We start from the raw sequence: 14,361 nt of genomic DNA on the forward strand, positions 1-14,361 counted from the left end.
GCCCGGCCTGGCCTGCCCCTCTGCTCTGCGTCCCTCCCTGTCCCAGCCTGCCCCTCTGGTCTCAGCACCCCTCCCTCGCCTGGTCCGCCGTCTGCTCTGCGCCCATGCCCTCCCCACTTGGGCGTTGCCCACCCGCCCCTCTGCCATGCCTTCCCCCTGGAGGCACTGGCACTCCTCCGATATGGGCAGACAGGTCTCGCAGCCCCCCTTGCTGTACAGGGTTTGACTTGTTGAATCTCGGCCCCCTCTTGGCTGAGCTGCCTCCGGCCTGTCCATGTGGGGTGTCATGGAGGTGCCTGTGCTTGGCGCTGCCCAAGGTCACTGGATGCCCTGTGCCCTGCTCAGCCCGGCTGGCTCTGCAGCCACACCAGGCTGGGATTGGGATCAACAACCCCCCTGCAGCCACAGTGTGTGGGGCTGGAGGGCAGATAAAGGGGCGTCTCCTCCCCCTGAGGTAACTTCCCCCTCCCCGCTGCGATAACCCTCTTGTGCCTGCCGTAGGTTCTGTGCCGAGCGGCTGCGCTCCCTGCTCCGCACCCTGGAGATCGTGGACATCGCTGACTTCTCTCCCATCACCCTCATCGCCAACTTCGCCACGCTCGTCAGCACCTACGCCAAGGGTAAGGTGCCCCGCCACCGGGAGCCGCGGCTTCTGGTGTCGCTCATGGTGTGGCCTTGGCCTGGTGGCTCCCCCTTGGTTTCCCGGTCAGTCTGAGGGGCTTGCAGGGAGCTGAGGCTCACAAGCACGTCCTGCTCTAGGCATGAAGCCTTCCGGCTGCTGCTGGAGGGAGAGGGGGGCACTGGCACCAGAGCTCTGTTCCTCGGTGTCATGGCTGGGTTTGGGTGATGGCCCTTCACTGAGCTCCTCTTGCAGGGTTGGGGTGGCAGCAGCGGCTGGTGTCTATAGTAGGCAGCAGTGAATCTTCCGAGTCTGGCTGGGTGCCCCACCGGTGTGCCGGAGTCCCTTGGGTGCGTGCTGGGGGTGCTGGGCTGCGTTTGCTGTCGGACGGCCCAGGAATCCCAGATCGGCCGTTGGGCCCTTCTGTGCCTGGCTCCGCGGGGCCCAGGCCATTCTTTCCCGCAAACGGGGCTGTTGCTTAGCTGGCAGCAGGTGAAGGGAGACGCAGGGGGCACAGCTCGGCCTGGCAGAGTGTGGGGCTCCAGATGCCAGGCCCGGGCATGCGCTGGAAGCACAGCGAGAGAAAGTCTTGGCCTCTTCGGCCCCTGACTAGGCGCCCCTCGGGAGCCAACAGGGGGGCTGTTCGGTGCCAACCCCCAGCGCGTGGCTCCTGGCTCGCACCCCACAGCAGCATGTCCCCCAGCCAAGGAGCCAGGCCCTCTCCCCAGGGCTCACCTTGGCCCCTCCTGCCTTGGAGGGAGCAGCTGTGGTTCTCAGGGCCCTCTGGGGAAAGGGGAACACGAGGGGGCTGCAGGTCTGTCTGGGCCAGGGCATGCTGGGGAGGGGAGAGAAGTGGGGCCAGCCATGTGTCTGGGCCCATGGCTGGGGGGCTGGTGTGCGCCCTGGCCCGTGGGCGGTGTGCCGGCGGGGGGCGAGGGGTCTCTCCAGGCCGGCGTGCTGACGTGGCAGTGGAATATAAATACCACATAAATTTCTTAAGCTTTCAGCCGCGGGGATGCAGCAGTTTCAATCCTCTTAGTGCTAAGCAGCTTGCTCCCCTCCCAGCACGTGGACTGGGGCTTTCCCTTCAGTGTGGCTGCCCTACGAGCCTGGCTGGCACAGACGCTTGCAGTCCTCCTCCAGCGCTTCTCCCAGACCAGCACAAAGCAGCTGGGCCTGGTGGGCACCTGCTCCTCTCCTAGTGCTGGGAGTGGAGCCCGGGCAGTGGGTGTGCAGGGTGGGAGGAGGTGAGCAGGATCTGGGGGGCGGGGTGGGAGGGGGTGAGCAGGTGGCAGGGTAGGAGGGGTCAAGCGGGGGTGGGAGGGGGCGTGCAGGGGGCGAGTGGAGCCGGGGGTGGGAGGGGGCATGTGGGGCTGGAGGGAGTGAGCGGGGCCCAGGTGCAGGGGACGAGCGGGGACGGAAGGAGCCTGGAGGGGGTGAGCGGGGCCTGAGTGCAGGGGACGAGCAGGGCTCGGCTTTCCTGCTCGTTTGTATCTGCCTGTCACACCAAGAGCTCGGTGGCCGTGTGAGCTCAGCGGGGGGTTGCAGACACTGCAAATCTGAGACAGTAGCTGCCTGAACAGACGTCCCGCGGCCTGCCAGCCAAGCGTCACTTGCTCTCCGGTGCTCCGTGGTGCCCCCGGCGGGCAAGCTGGATGAGACCGGATGGCTAACAGGAGAAGCCGAGCGGAGGGGCCCCAGCTCCTGTGTTCAGTACTCACAGGCAGTGCAGGGCTCAAGCCCAGATACTTCTCAGCTGCCCACAAGGAAACGCTCGCCCCACCCCCGGCTGTGACCAGCGGGCTGTTTCAGGGAGAGCTGGGACAGACAGCAGAGCAGCCGAGCTGGGCGCTCCCTGCCCTGAGCCGTCGGAGGGCTGGCCTGCAGCCAGGCTGCCCCCACTGGTCCCTGGGCGGGTCTCCAGCTACACAGGGGCTAGGGCATTCCTGGGGCAATGCAGACCAGAGAGGGGCTGGGTCACCCCTGCCCTGCAAACTTGCTTGCCCCCTGGTGCTATGCTGCTGTGGCTTCCGCCTGGGCCACTCACAGCCAGCCTGCCGGTCGCACCTCAAGTGTCTGTTCCAGCGGCTCTCGCCCCAGCAGGCTGTCGGCAAACGCCAGCCACGCTGACTTCCACCGGCCTGGGTTACCATTGCAGGGTGACCCTAGCTCACTCCCAGCCCCGGATGTTGCCCCCAAACGTGTTCTGCACAGTCCAGCCCTCTCCTGGCCAGTTCAGATGTGTTAGGTCTGTTGCCACTCTAAGGCAGGGGTGGGCAAACTATGGCCCACGGGCCATATCCGGCCCACCAGCCGATTTAATCTGGCCCTCGAGCTCCTGCTGGGGAGTGGGGGCTGGGGCTTGCCCCGCTCCTGTGCTCCAGCCGGGGAGCGGGGTTGGGGGTTGCTCTGTGCAAGCGTGCCACAGCTCCCAGAAGCAGCGTCATGTCCCCCCTACTGCTCCTACATGTAGGATCAGCCTGGGGGCTCTGCACGATGTCCCCGCCCCAAGCGCCACCCCCGCAGCTCCCATTGGCCAGGAACTGCGGCCAATGGGAGCTGCACGGGCGGCACCTGCAGGCGGGGCAGCATGCAGAGACACCTGGCCCTGCCTCCGCGTAAGAGCTAGAGAAGGGACATGCCGCTGCTTCTGGGAGCTGCTTGAGCCTGCACCCCTGACCCCCTCCTGTGCCCCAATCTCCTGCCCCAGCCTGGAACCCCCTCCCACACTCCGAACCCCTCGGTCCCAGTCTGGAGCACCCTCTTACACCCCAAACCCCTCAGCCCCAGCCAGAGCCCTCACCCCCTCCTGCACCCTAACCCCAATTTTGTGAGCATTCCTGTCCCGCCATACAATTTCCATACCCAGACATGGCCCTTGGGCCAAAAAGTTTGCCCACCCCTGCTCTAAGGGGATCAATATACAGCAGTCTGCTGCCTCACATGGTGGTCTCTACCCAGTTCCCAGCCCTGGATTCGTTCTGATTAAAGAGCAAAGCACGTTTATTTAGCTACACGGAGGCAGGTTTTAAGGGAGCACGCGTCAGGGGCATTGAAGTCAGAAATGGTTATAAGAGAGCTACAGATAAACCGCTTCCTAGCACTACAGCGTAACAGCCTAGCCTGGGGTTGAGGTGGGCTCCCTTACCACGTGCTCCCAGTGTAACTGCTGGACAAATTCCCAGGCCAGGATCTGCTGCCCAAGTTCAACGGCTCTTCCTTCTGTTGTCTTCGGGGGAAGTGAGAGCGGTGGACGGAGCGCTACCTTGGGGTGCTTTTGCCCCTCCCTTTCATAGTTCAGGCCCCTTTTGAAAAGCATTTTCCCAAGGGTTACTCCAGGCAAAGGTCATGCCCAGCGCGATGACAGAGACCAGGAGCATGGTGGTGACAGAGGTTCTTTGCTGCTGTTTGCTAAGATGCAGCTCTGTTTGCTACTGTCCACTGCCTTGCCAAAGGTGGCCACTGGGCAGGGGATGACCCATCAACTTGGATGCCACCTGGCTACAGGCATTACCTTGTCCTTTGTCCTTGAGAAACAGGTTTACCCATTGCCCAGGCGTGTCTGGGAAACGCTTTGGTCCTGATTTCAGCCTCTGTTCATAGCTTTACACACAAGGTTGCTACATGTTTCCCCGTGTTCGTGACCAGCGAGTTACTAGTTTCCAGATACCTCACAAGGTGTGCTTGGTATAAAGCTCCTTTTGGTGGGGTGCAGGGAGTGAATACAGGGGTGCATGCAATCACAGGGGCGCAACTGGTCAGTGTGTGTGTGTGTGTGTGGAGACCCCAGCAGAGCAGCAAGGGCTGGGGGATTGAGTACAGAGGTGTGCCCCAGCCTGGCACGAGGGGGGGTGAGATGTTGAGCCGTCCAGCTGAAGCCACTAGGGGTGGGGCTGGTAATCACCAGCTCCCGGCTGTGGGGGGGGGGGGGGGGGGGCGGCATCTCGGTGGTGGGGGGGGGTGGGAGCCCTGTGGGACGAGGCACGAAGGGAGATCCCGACGGCTCGCTGACTCCACAGCTCTCACTCCTCTGCAGGCTTCACCATCATCATAGAGCCCTTCGACGACAGGACTCCCACCATCGCCAACCCCGTCCTGCATTTCAGGTGAGCGGGCGGGGGAACGGGCGTGGAAAGGCCATGGGCTCTGGTGAGCGGCGGGGGGTGGGCAGACTTGCACGGGGGCTGTTGTTTGCTGCCCACCCCCCAAGACACTCGTCCTGTCCTTCCAGCTGCATGGACGCCTCCATCGCCATCAAGCCAGTCTTTGAGAGGTTCCAGTCGGTCATCATCACCTCGGGGGTAAGTGGCTCCTGGGCCTGGGGGGAGCTGGTCTGGAGCTGGGCCCGGGAAGTCTTGCAGCTGTGGCCGCTGGGGGTGCCGGTGATTAGCCGTTGCTCCGCACGGTGGCTCTGCTAGAAACAGCCCTTCCTGCTCAGCGGGTGCTTCTGCCTCCCCCCGCCTGGTGCATTCAGGGCTGCATCTCTGGTGTGTGCTGTGACTTGGGCCAGCCCAGCTTCTCCGTCCCCTGCAGAGCCGGCCTGGCCTGGGCATAGGTGAGAATTCTGGGGGTGCATGGCTGGAGCCCTCTGCTGCCCTGGCTTGCCAAGGGCCCGTGTGCTGGGCTGGTGACCCAGTGCTGCGAGTCCAGCTTGGCTCCCATGTGTGTGTGGGGACCCCCCGAACCCTGGCACTGCTTGTGGGTCACCCTGAGAGCAGAGCCCTGCCCTGGCCCAGCAGAGACACTCGAACCGTCTGTAGCTGGCATCTCTGCTCCGCCACCTCCTCATATCCAGGCCTTTGGAGCGAAGGTCCCATGGGCTGAGTGATGAACAGCAGCCCTCCAGCTCATGTTTCACCCTATCTCCCCATGTAGACGCTGTCCCCGCTGGATATATACCCCAAGATCCTGGATTTCCATCCCGTTACCATGGCCACCTTCACCATGACTCTGGCCAGGACCTGTCTCTGTCCCATGGTGAGTGGGCGGCTGGGCTGGGTGGGGGGTAGCTGCAGGGGGCTGGGCCTGGGGGAGGTTGGGGGGTGGGGGGACCTGCCGAAAGCCCCATGCTCCCCCCGTCTGGGCAGCTGGGCCCCCCTTGGCTCTGGGCCGGGGCCCACTTGCCAGCGTCCTGTTTTCCTTTCAGATTGTGGGGCGAGGAAACGACCAGGTGGCCATTAGCTCCAAGTTCGAGACCCGCGAGGACATTGGTAGGGCTGCTACAGGGCGTTAGCCTGGGGGGAGGATGTGGGCGCCACCCTGGAGTCACCTCTCCTCTTCCCAGCTGTGGTGATAGGCTCCCCTGCCAGGGGCTCCCCCCGGATCCCCTCTGCCTTGGCCCTGCGGGCAGAGTTGGGGTCCCCCAGTGACCGCTTGGGCTGTGGGGGCTGTTGCAGCAGCCGGCTCCCCTTGTTCTGCCAGGGGCTGCTGTGCCAGAACTGGGGGGGACGACCTGCAGGGGTGATCTGTGCCATACGCCCCCCCAGGAGTGAGCTGGGCAGTGGGCACCAATGGACTAACCCTCCCTCCCCCCCCTCTGTGTGGCGTGACTGAGCTGGCGGCCTTCCTGGCCACGTGACTCAATGCAGTTCCAGCCCCGGGGCCCTTCCCCCATGGCCTTCTTCTACCACTGGGGAGTTGAACATGTCTGTCCATCCCGTCGTCCCCCCCACCCCACCCCAAGCACTGGCTGGGGCTGCCCCTAGCATGGGCCAATGGGGGGCCAGATCTCAGCTTCAGTCCCTGCCCCACCACCGTGTGGGTGTTCACCCCCCACCACGGCCCACCTGGCTCTGGACCCATGAGACCCTCCCTGCCCGTTCGCAGCTGTGATCCGGAACTACGGCAACCTGCTGCTGGAGATGTCTGCGATCGTGCCCGATGGCATCGTGGCCTTCTTCACCAGCTACCAGTACATGGAAAACATTGTGGCCTCATGGTACGAGCAGGTGTGTACAGGGGGGCTGGACGCAAAGGGCCCTGGGGTCTGGCCAGTGCTGGTGGGAAGGGTTGCCTGGGAGGCAGTCGCAAGGGATTCCCCTGCTCCACTTCACTGCCAGAAATCCCAGACTTGTCTGCGGAGAGGGTGCCCTGCCCATTCCCTGCCCGCACAGCTGCTGCCACAGCCACTGCCCTGCCAAAGAAGCCCAGCTGGTGTGGAGACAGTGTGACAGGGCAGCCAGCGGCACAGAGCCCGCGGGCAGGGTGTGAGCTGTGGGCACGCCGGCTGAGCAAGCACCGCGTTGGGGGATTCCTAGGCTGAGTTCTGTTAACGCCATGAACTCTGGTTCCTAATGGGCACTCGGGTATCTGGGATCCAGACTGTCCCCTTGCCATCCCGGGACAGGAGAGATCCAGCCTGAGCGGGTGGATGGACGTCACAGCTGGGTGTTGCTCACGGAACGCAGGCAGGAAAAGGCCCTTTAAGGGATCCAGCAGGGAGTGGCTGGGAAGGGCCCTGGCTGTGTTAGCTGGCTCCCCTCGGCAGTACCCACTGCTGGCGGGGCAGGAGCCGGTGGTTCGTCCTGAGCTCTGGCCCTGCCTGCTCAACAGCCGTAGCTGCCTGGCCGGGCACTGAGCCACAGCGAGTCTCTGGGGAAGCAGTTTCTCTCCTGGCTCATCTCCAGCCACAGTTCTCCTGGGGCTCCCTGCCTGTCTCCTGGGTGAGGCAGCTCCCTGCCACACCCTTCCTGGCATGGTGCGCTGGCATCAGGGTGTCCGGCTGCATCCCCCTCCCTCAGTCAGGTCCCCCATGGGACTCGACTCCACCCCTCTGAGAGGGAAGGGAAGGGGTCTCCCCTCCTGCTCCCCATTGACCCTTCTGGCAGTGTGGGACCCCTGGGTAGGGAGGAGTGCGGGGCCCCACGGCAGCGCCTGCCTTCCAGCTCCTGTCGGGTTTGGTCTCCAGCCTGTGACACAGCAGAGCTGCCCGTGGCCAGATGCTGCAGCCCCCGCCAGCGACGAAGGGGAATGTGCTGCTCTCCCCCACAAAGCCGGTAGTGGGACTGGAACCTGGCCCTGCCGTGGGTCCCAGCTGAGTGTGGGGCTCCCTGGGCAGCTGGCCTGCTCTGCCCCGGTGTCTGACCCAGGCTGCTTTCCCCACAGGGCATCCTGGAGAACATCCAGCGCAACAAGCTCATCTTCATCGAGACGCAGGACGGGGCCGAGACCAGCATGGCGCTGGAAAAGTACCAGGAGGTGGGCACTGTGCCAGCACCCGCCCAGTCCCGGTGCTGGGGAAGGGAGGGGCTGGCCCCTGCAGGCCAGGCGAAGGGCATGAGGCTGCAGGTTGGGATGGAGCGGAGCTGCCTGGCAATAGGGAGCCAACTCCTTGGGCCGGCTCGTTACGGCAGTGCGGCTCTGCTGCAGCACCCGTGCTGGCTGAGCCCTGCCCTGCTGCCTAGGGAGGGCCAGGGTGCTCCCACGGTGACAGTTCTCCATCATCTCCCGAGCGCCTGAACCCCTCGGGCTCCCGCTGGGCTGGAACACAGCAGCTGGACTGCGCCGTGTCCCAGCGGGGGCGGATGGAGACTCCTGGGTTGAAACTGGCCGTGCCCGCTCCTGGACTCAGCCCTGGCTCTCCCCAGCACACACCTAGCACTGGCCTCTCCTGCGCAGCACTGGCTGGGCCCAGGTGGGGGGCGGGGGGACGGTCCTAGCTTGGCGTGACCCCTGTTTGCACACAGGCCTGCGAGAACGGGCGGGGAGCCATCCTGCTGTCTGTGGCCAGGGGAAAGGTGTCCGAAGGCATCGACTTTGGTGAGTTTGCTTGCTGGGGAGTGCCAGGGAGTCAGTGTGGGTCTGCCCCAGCCCCCCTGCTTGGCCTGCTGCTGTTTGGGGGTGCAGGACCTTCTCAGCTCCCTCTACCCGGTGGGTAACGCTGACCTGAGCACAGCTCTTCCTGCTCCCAGCCATGTCCCAGCAGGGCTCGCTCTGGGTGCCGGGGCAGAGCACGGTGGGTGAGGCTGGGGTAAGGTGCCCTTGGGCCTGTCCTTTCTCTGGCTGGCAGTAGCTTGGGCTCGGTTTGTGGCACCGGCCTGGGGCCCTGCCGGGGGTGGTGTGAGGCAGGGTGGCAGCCTGACCTGTGATCTGCCCCTGCAGTGCACCACTACGGGCGAGCTGTGATCATGTTCGGCGTACCCTATGTCTACACCCAGAGCCGCATCCTCAAGGTGAGCCGGCACACTTTGCCCTGCTTGGCTGGGGCCCAGTGCATTGGGGGGGAGGGGCGCAGTGGGGATCAGCCTACAGGGCCCTGCTGGGGGTGGGAGAGAGGGTGCGAACACAGGATCGGCACGGGGGTCCCAGCCCTGCTGCCCCCTGAATTTGAGGTCTATAGCAGGAGCCTCGTGTCCCAAGGCTGCATCCCATCCACGGCAGCTGGTCAGTGCAGGGTGTGTGCCACAACCCCCCTCTTGCCCCCTCAGGCACGGCTGGAGTACCTGCGTGATCAGTTCCACGTTCGGGAGAACGACTTCCTGACGTTCGACGCCATGCGGCACGCAGCGCAGTGCGTGGGCCGGGTCATCCGTGGCAAGACAGACTACGGGCTCATGGTCTTTGCAGACAAGGTGTGTGGGCAGATGAGGCAGGGCAGTGGGTAGGACTGTGGGCACTGCAGGAAGTGGCTGCTGAGCAGGCTTCACCCTGGGGCTGTAGCATGCTAACCCACACCAGAGGTGGCACTTGCTGGTGGGCAGTGGCCCCACAGCTCAGGGTTGTCTGGCCATCTGGGTCTCTTTGCTTGGTAGCGTTTTGCCCGGGCAGACAAGCGGGGGAAGCTGCCACGCTGGATCCAGGAGCACATCACGGACGCCAACCTCAACCTCACGGTGGACGAGGCCGTGCAGGTGGCCAAGTACTTCCTGCGCCAGATGGCCCAGCCCTTCCACAAGGTGAGCGCTGTCCTGCGGCAGGGGGAGGGGGGAACTGGCTGTAAGCTCAGCCCGGGGTGCTGGCCTCAGCCCTGCTCTCACGGGCTGTGTGGTTTTGGCAGGAGGACCAGCTCGGCCTGTCCCTGCTCACTCTGGAGCAGCTGCAGTCGGAGGAGATGCTCCGCAAGGTCGAGCAGATCGCGCACCAGGTGTGAGCTGGAGCAGCAGCAGACACACGGGCAAAGGGCTGGAGGCTGGCTCCAGCGGCAGACAGGGGCTGGCCCTGTCGTCAGGGCCTTGTTTGATACTAGCTTTTATACTGAAAGTGACTGTCTGGGACTCAGCAATAAAGACCAGGCCAGAGCCCGTGTGCTGTGTGATCACCCTGCCCCAGCCACTGCGAACCAGGAGACCACTACAGAAGGGTGCTGTCCCCCTACCCAGCTGGGTCAGCAGCCCGGGGCTGGGCGCCCCCACGGCATCACTGAGTCTGGGCATCTGCTGCCTGGGGTGGGGGTGTTATTTCCCCCCACCCTGCAGGATTTTAAGTGGGGGGCTAGGGCCCTGCCTGGGTGGTAACAGTGCCGGCCCGCTGCCTCCCAGAGGGGCCGGGGGAGCTTTTCCTGCTCCTGGGCTCGAGCCCTGACACACACCCAGAGCCAGCAGTCGCCAAACACCTTTATTCACATTGTGCTTGTTCTGCTCTCACCTATAAATAGAATAAATAGCGAGCCCTGGCCCCTGCAATCGGGAGGGGGAGTTAAGGCAGCTGGAGCAGGGCCGGGCCGAGCCTAGGGGCTTCCTGAGAAAGAGCAGCTTGTGCTATGGAGCCAGAGCAGCCCAGTAGGGGGCAGGCACCGGCTTGGTCTCTCCTAGTTGACGGGGGGGCACATTCACTGCATCCAGTGAGGTCCAACCCGGGGGCTGGCCGGGCTGCAGCCAGCAGTGCCCCTTGCTCTGTGCACTCTGCTCCCTGGAGGGTTAACGGGCAGGCTGCGGGGGGGCCGGTAGCAAGCAGAGCTGAGACTCCAGCTGGCCTGGTCGTGCCAGTGCCTCAGCCCGCACTGGAGAGGGAGCTGCTGGGGGAGAGGTTCTGGCTGCTGGCGCTCAGGTTCCTGCTGGGCACCTGCGGAGAGGGAATAAAGGGGAGCAGGGAGTTAAGGGGTCCCGGGCCAGGAACCCCGCTGCTGGGCTCCCAGCTGCACCTGGATTTGCAGCTGCTGGGGCCCCGGGACCAGTTCTCACCGCTGAGGAAGCCGCTGGCACCGGTGGCCTCTCGCCCACATGCAGGACGTTCAGGGAGCTGGCGCGTTTCATCCTGCGGGAGAGAGCGTGAGGTGAGCAGCCGACGTCGCTGCATGCAGGGATCGCACCCTCAGTGCCACGGCTCTTGCCCAGGGGCTGGTCAGCAACAAGGTGCCAGCAAAACAGCCGAGCAAACTGCTGGGAAAGGAGCCCTGCTCGCTGGCTGCTGAGGGTAACCCCAGGCAGAACAGACCCGGGGTTTGACAGGTCCCCCCACCCTCCCAGGGTCACCCCCATGGACTGGATTAGACACTAGATTAACATAGCTGGGAATGGGGAGTGGTCACCCCCTGGGGCATGGGGGAGTGTCCTGTGGGGCTCTGCTCTTGGCCCCCCCCAGGTGGCACACAAACGAGTGCGGTAACTAGTGACGGGCCGGAGCAGCTCTACAGAGCCCTGGGCTGGCAGGGGCAGCTGCCAGCCCTGGGCTGGCAGGGGCAGCTGCCTCGGGCCAAGGAGCACTTCAACAGCCAAAGGAAACTCTGGCAAGGATGTGGGGGCCAGCGCTAGGCCCCTTGCTGGAGCTGGGTGGAAAAGCCCCTTACCCAGGGTTGGGGTCCATGGTCCGGACGCTCTCGCCTTTCAGCCGGGAGACGAGCTTCTCGCTGCCACGCCGGATGGATTCCCGCAGCTTGGAGAAGGAGCTGCTCCGGCGCACGCTGCCCATGGCATCCTGGGGGAGACAGTGGGGAGCTGGGGGGTGCAAAGCTCCCAGCAGGGAGGGGCTGCAGCCCCCCTGGATCCCAGCCGGCTAGTCCCCCTATAAGCCCCGCTTCGCTGACTCTCTGGGCCTGGCCCCTGCACACGCTGCTTTCCCCCTCCCCACCCTGCACAGGCCCTGGCGCTTACCTGGCTCAGGGGGTCTGCACTGCTCTGGCCTGCTGCAGGGTCACCTGCACGAGAGAGGAGATGAAGAGAAACCGCACCGAGACCCTGCCCCCACAGCCCCCCTCCCCCAGCAATAAACCTGCCCCAGAGAAAGCCCCCCACCCAAACCCCGAGCCGGCACACAGCTCAGCCCTGTTGCTGGGCGGCCTCACCGTGGTGGGCAGCCGCCCGCTCCTTGTCATGTGAGGTGAGGATCTCCCTGTACAGCTCCTCGGCCTGCTGGTACTTGCCCTGCTTCAGGTAGGAGGAGGCCTGGCGGGAAGGGGAGTGTTACCAGGGGCGGCCCTCATTCACCCAGCGCCGCTGCAGGTGGCGCTGCCAGCGGCCCCCGCCCCCCCTGCTTCCTGGGCCGGATTCCCCCCCCCCTCAAAGGCCAGACCAGGGAGCAGGGGAAGTTTAGCCCTTCCTGTGCAGCACCACCCACTCATGCTGCAATTGCAGAAAGTCAAATCCCCCAGCCCTGCAGCCAGCCACCAGGGAGCCCCCCCAGACCCTCCCCCCAGGAGCAGTCATGGGCCTTTTCCCCACCCCTAGTACCCCAACTCCACACCAGACCCTCCCCCAGGGGCAGTCATGGGCCCTTCCCCCAACCCCCTCACCAGGTTGTTCTTGGTCTTGGCCACGTTGGGGTCGTGGGGGCCCAGCTGGCTCTGGTAGATGCGCAGTGCCCGCTCGTAGTACCGCTCCATCTCCTCGAACTTGCTCTGGTTCTGGCACAGCAGCGCCAGATTGTTGAGCTGCTTGGCCACGTCGGGGTGCGTGGGGCCCAGGACCTGGGGGGGAGGGGAGGGAGAGCGTCAGGGGACGGGGCCAGGCCAAGGGGCTGTGCCTGGCAGCGCCCGCCAGGGCGGCCTTACCTTCTCGCGGATCTCCAGCGCCCGCTTGCACAGCGGCTCCGCTTCCTTGTACTTGCCCCGCTTGCCGTACAGCACGGCCAGGTTGTTCAGGGTGGCGGCCACCTGCCAGGGGAGGGGGCAGCATTAGGGCCCAGATGCACCGGCACGGACGTGCATCTCCTTCCCGCAGGGAGCACCCCCACCACAGACACCCTTCCACTCCCAGCAGGGGGTGCTGGGGGGGAGGGGCAGGGCACTGCCTGATGGGGGGAGCTCCCGACTACTCCAGCCTGGCCTCTTCCAGCAGGGGGCACTGTGGGGACGGGGGCAGGGGTGCTGGCTGATGGGGGAAGCTCCAGGCTACTCCAGCTCCACCTCTCGCAGCAGGGGGCGCTGTGGGGGGGAGCTCCTGGCTACTCTAGCCCCTCCCAGCAGTGGCGCTGTGGGGAGCGGGGCAGGCTGATGGGGGGGGGCTCGCCCGCTGCACTCTGTGGGCAGTGGCTGGCGACGGACCCATCTCTCCAGAGAAGGATTCAGGGCCTGTGCCTGGAAACCCGGCTGGACCCAAGGGACCAAGAGCCGCTGGGATGGGGGAGGCCCCTCCCCTTTTCCAGCAGCCTTTGGGGGACCCACTGTCCCAGGATATCTGATCCAGGGAGCCCCCCGCCCCTGGCACTCACCGCCGGGTGCTCCACACCCAGGGCCTGCTCCCGGATGTCCAGAGCGTCGTTCAGCAGGTCCGTGGCCTCCTTGTACTTGTTCTGGTCCCTGCAGCAGGGCAGACAGCAGCGGTGTCACCCGGGAGCTTGGCCCACCCTCACTTCACCTGGACCCCCGGTCCCTGCCCAGATACCAGCCAGGCCTGGGACCCCTCCCCGCCCAGGCCACATGCTGCTAGCCACACGGGGCAAGCCCCATGGCCTCTGCCAGCCTCTCTCCGCACCTGGCACTGCCGGTGTCCTTCAGTGCTGGAGGCGGCTCTGCCACTTGCCTGGCTGGGGGAGGTCTCTGAGCCCCGGGGGGCTGCACCGTGCATCAGCCAGGAGCCCATGGGGGAGGAGATGCGAGGGCTGGCACCACCCCGCTGGCCGTGGCCCTCACCTGTACACCAGCGCCAGGATGTTGAGCATGGTGGCCACGTCAGGGTGGCTGTGTCCAGAGTTCTTCTCCAGGTCCTCCAGCGCCTGCTTGCAGAGCGGCACGGCCACCTCGTAGCGCCCCTGCGAGGCGTATTGGATCACCAGGTTGTGCAGCGTGCGCAGCCGCGCCGGGATCTCGTAGCCGCCCTGCTGTGCCGCTGCCATGGCCGTGCTGGTCGGCTGGCTCCCTGCGAAGAGCCCCAGTGAAGGGAGGTGCCCGCGAGCCCCAGGACCCAGCAGCCACCCTGCGCCCAGTTCAGGGCTGATTCACCAGGACAGAGACAGGGTCAGCGCCCCCCCACCCCCAGTGCTGCCCTGCGGGGTCCATCCCCAGGGCCTAGCACAGCTGGGGGAGCCGGGGCGAAGACCCCCCTGGCAGGGTGCCTCCCATCCCGACTCCATCCCCTCAGCTCTGCAATGAGCCCGGCCCCGAGCAGAGGCAAGAACCAGGCATGGGCACATGAAGGGGGCTGCTGCGGGGGTCACCCTCACCCAGCTCCCCAACTGAGGGGTGAGTCAGCAGAGGCCTCCACACCTCAGGGCTTCCTCCTCTCCCCCTGGGACCACCTTCTACCCGCCCACTGACCCACCTCTCCCCACCACCCCAACCCTCCTCTCACCCCAGGCCCCCTTCCCCTCCTACACCCCCCCACCGACCCTCCTCTCCCCGGCCCTCGCCAACCCCCCACCAACCCCACTTC

The 14,361-nt window shown here is 65.3% G+C and overlaps 2 protein-coding genes across 2 annotated transcripts; one reads left to right on the forward strand and one right to left on the reverse strand.

The window, feature by feature from the left end:
- Window positions 1–487: 487 nt before the first annotated feature.
- LOC112107880 (general transcription and DNA repair factor IIH helicase subunit XPD) lies at window positions 488–9,822 on the forward strand (the record flags this gene model as incomplete). The annotated part of the gene is made up of 12 exons (XM_026647258.1): window positions 488–620; window positions 4,656–4,725; window positions 4,851–4,920; window positions 5,495–5,596; window positions 5,766–5,829; window positions 6,446–6,567; window positions 7,724–7,816; window positions 8,305–8,377; window positions 8,720–8,790; window positions 9,046–9,189; window positions 9,370–9,513; window positions 9,615–9,822. Coding segments are annotated over 12 exons (1,179 nt in total), but the record flags the coding sequence as incomplete, so codon positions are not given.
- Window positions 9,823–10,546: 724 nt separating this feature from the next.
- On the reverse strand, window positions 10,547–13,848 carry LOC112124193 (kinesin light chain 3-like; the record flags this gene model as incomplete). The annotated part of the gene is made up of 9 exons (XM_024222721.2): window positions 10,547–10,618; window positions 10,738–10,810; window positions 11,343–11,470; window positions 11,647–11,690; window positions 11,838–11,937; window positions 12,285–12,458; window positions 12,543–12,644; window positions 13,202–13,289; window positions 13,623–13,848. Coding segments are annotated over 9 exons (1,007 nt in total), but the record flags the coding sequence as incomplete, so codon positions are not given.
- Window positions 13,849–14,361: the final 513 nt, after the last annotated feature.

Source organism: Terrapene carolina, unplaced genomic scaffold (genome assembly GCF_002925995.2).
Source record: "Terrapene carolina triunguis isolate 2854851 unplaced genomic scaffold, T_m_triunguis-2.0 Scaffold51638, whole genome shotgun sequence".
Lineage (NCBI taxonomy): Eukaryota > Metazoa > Chordata > Testudines > Emydidae > Terrapene > Terrapene triunguis.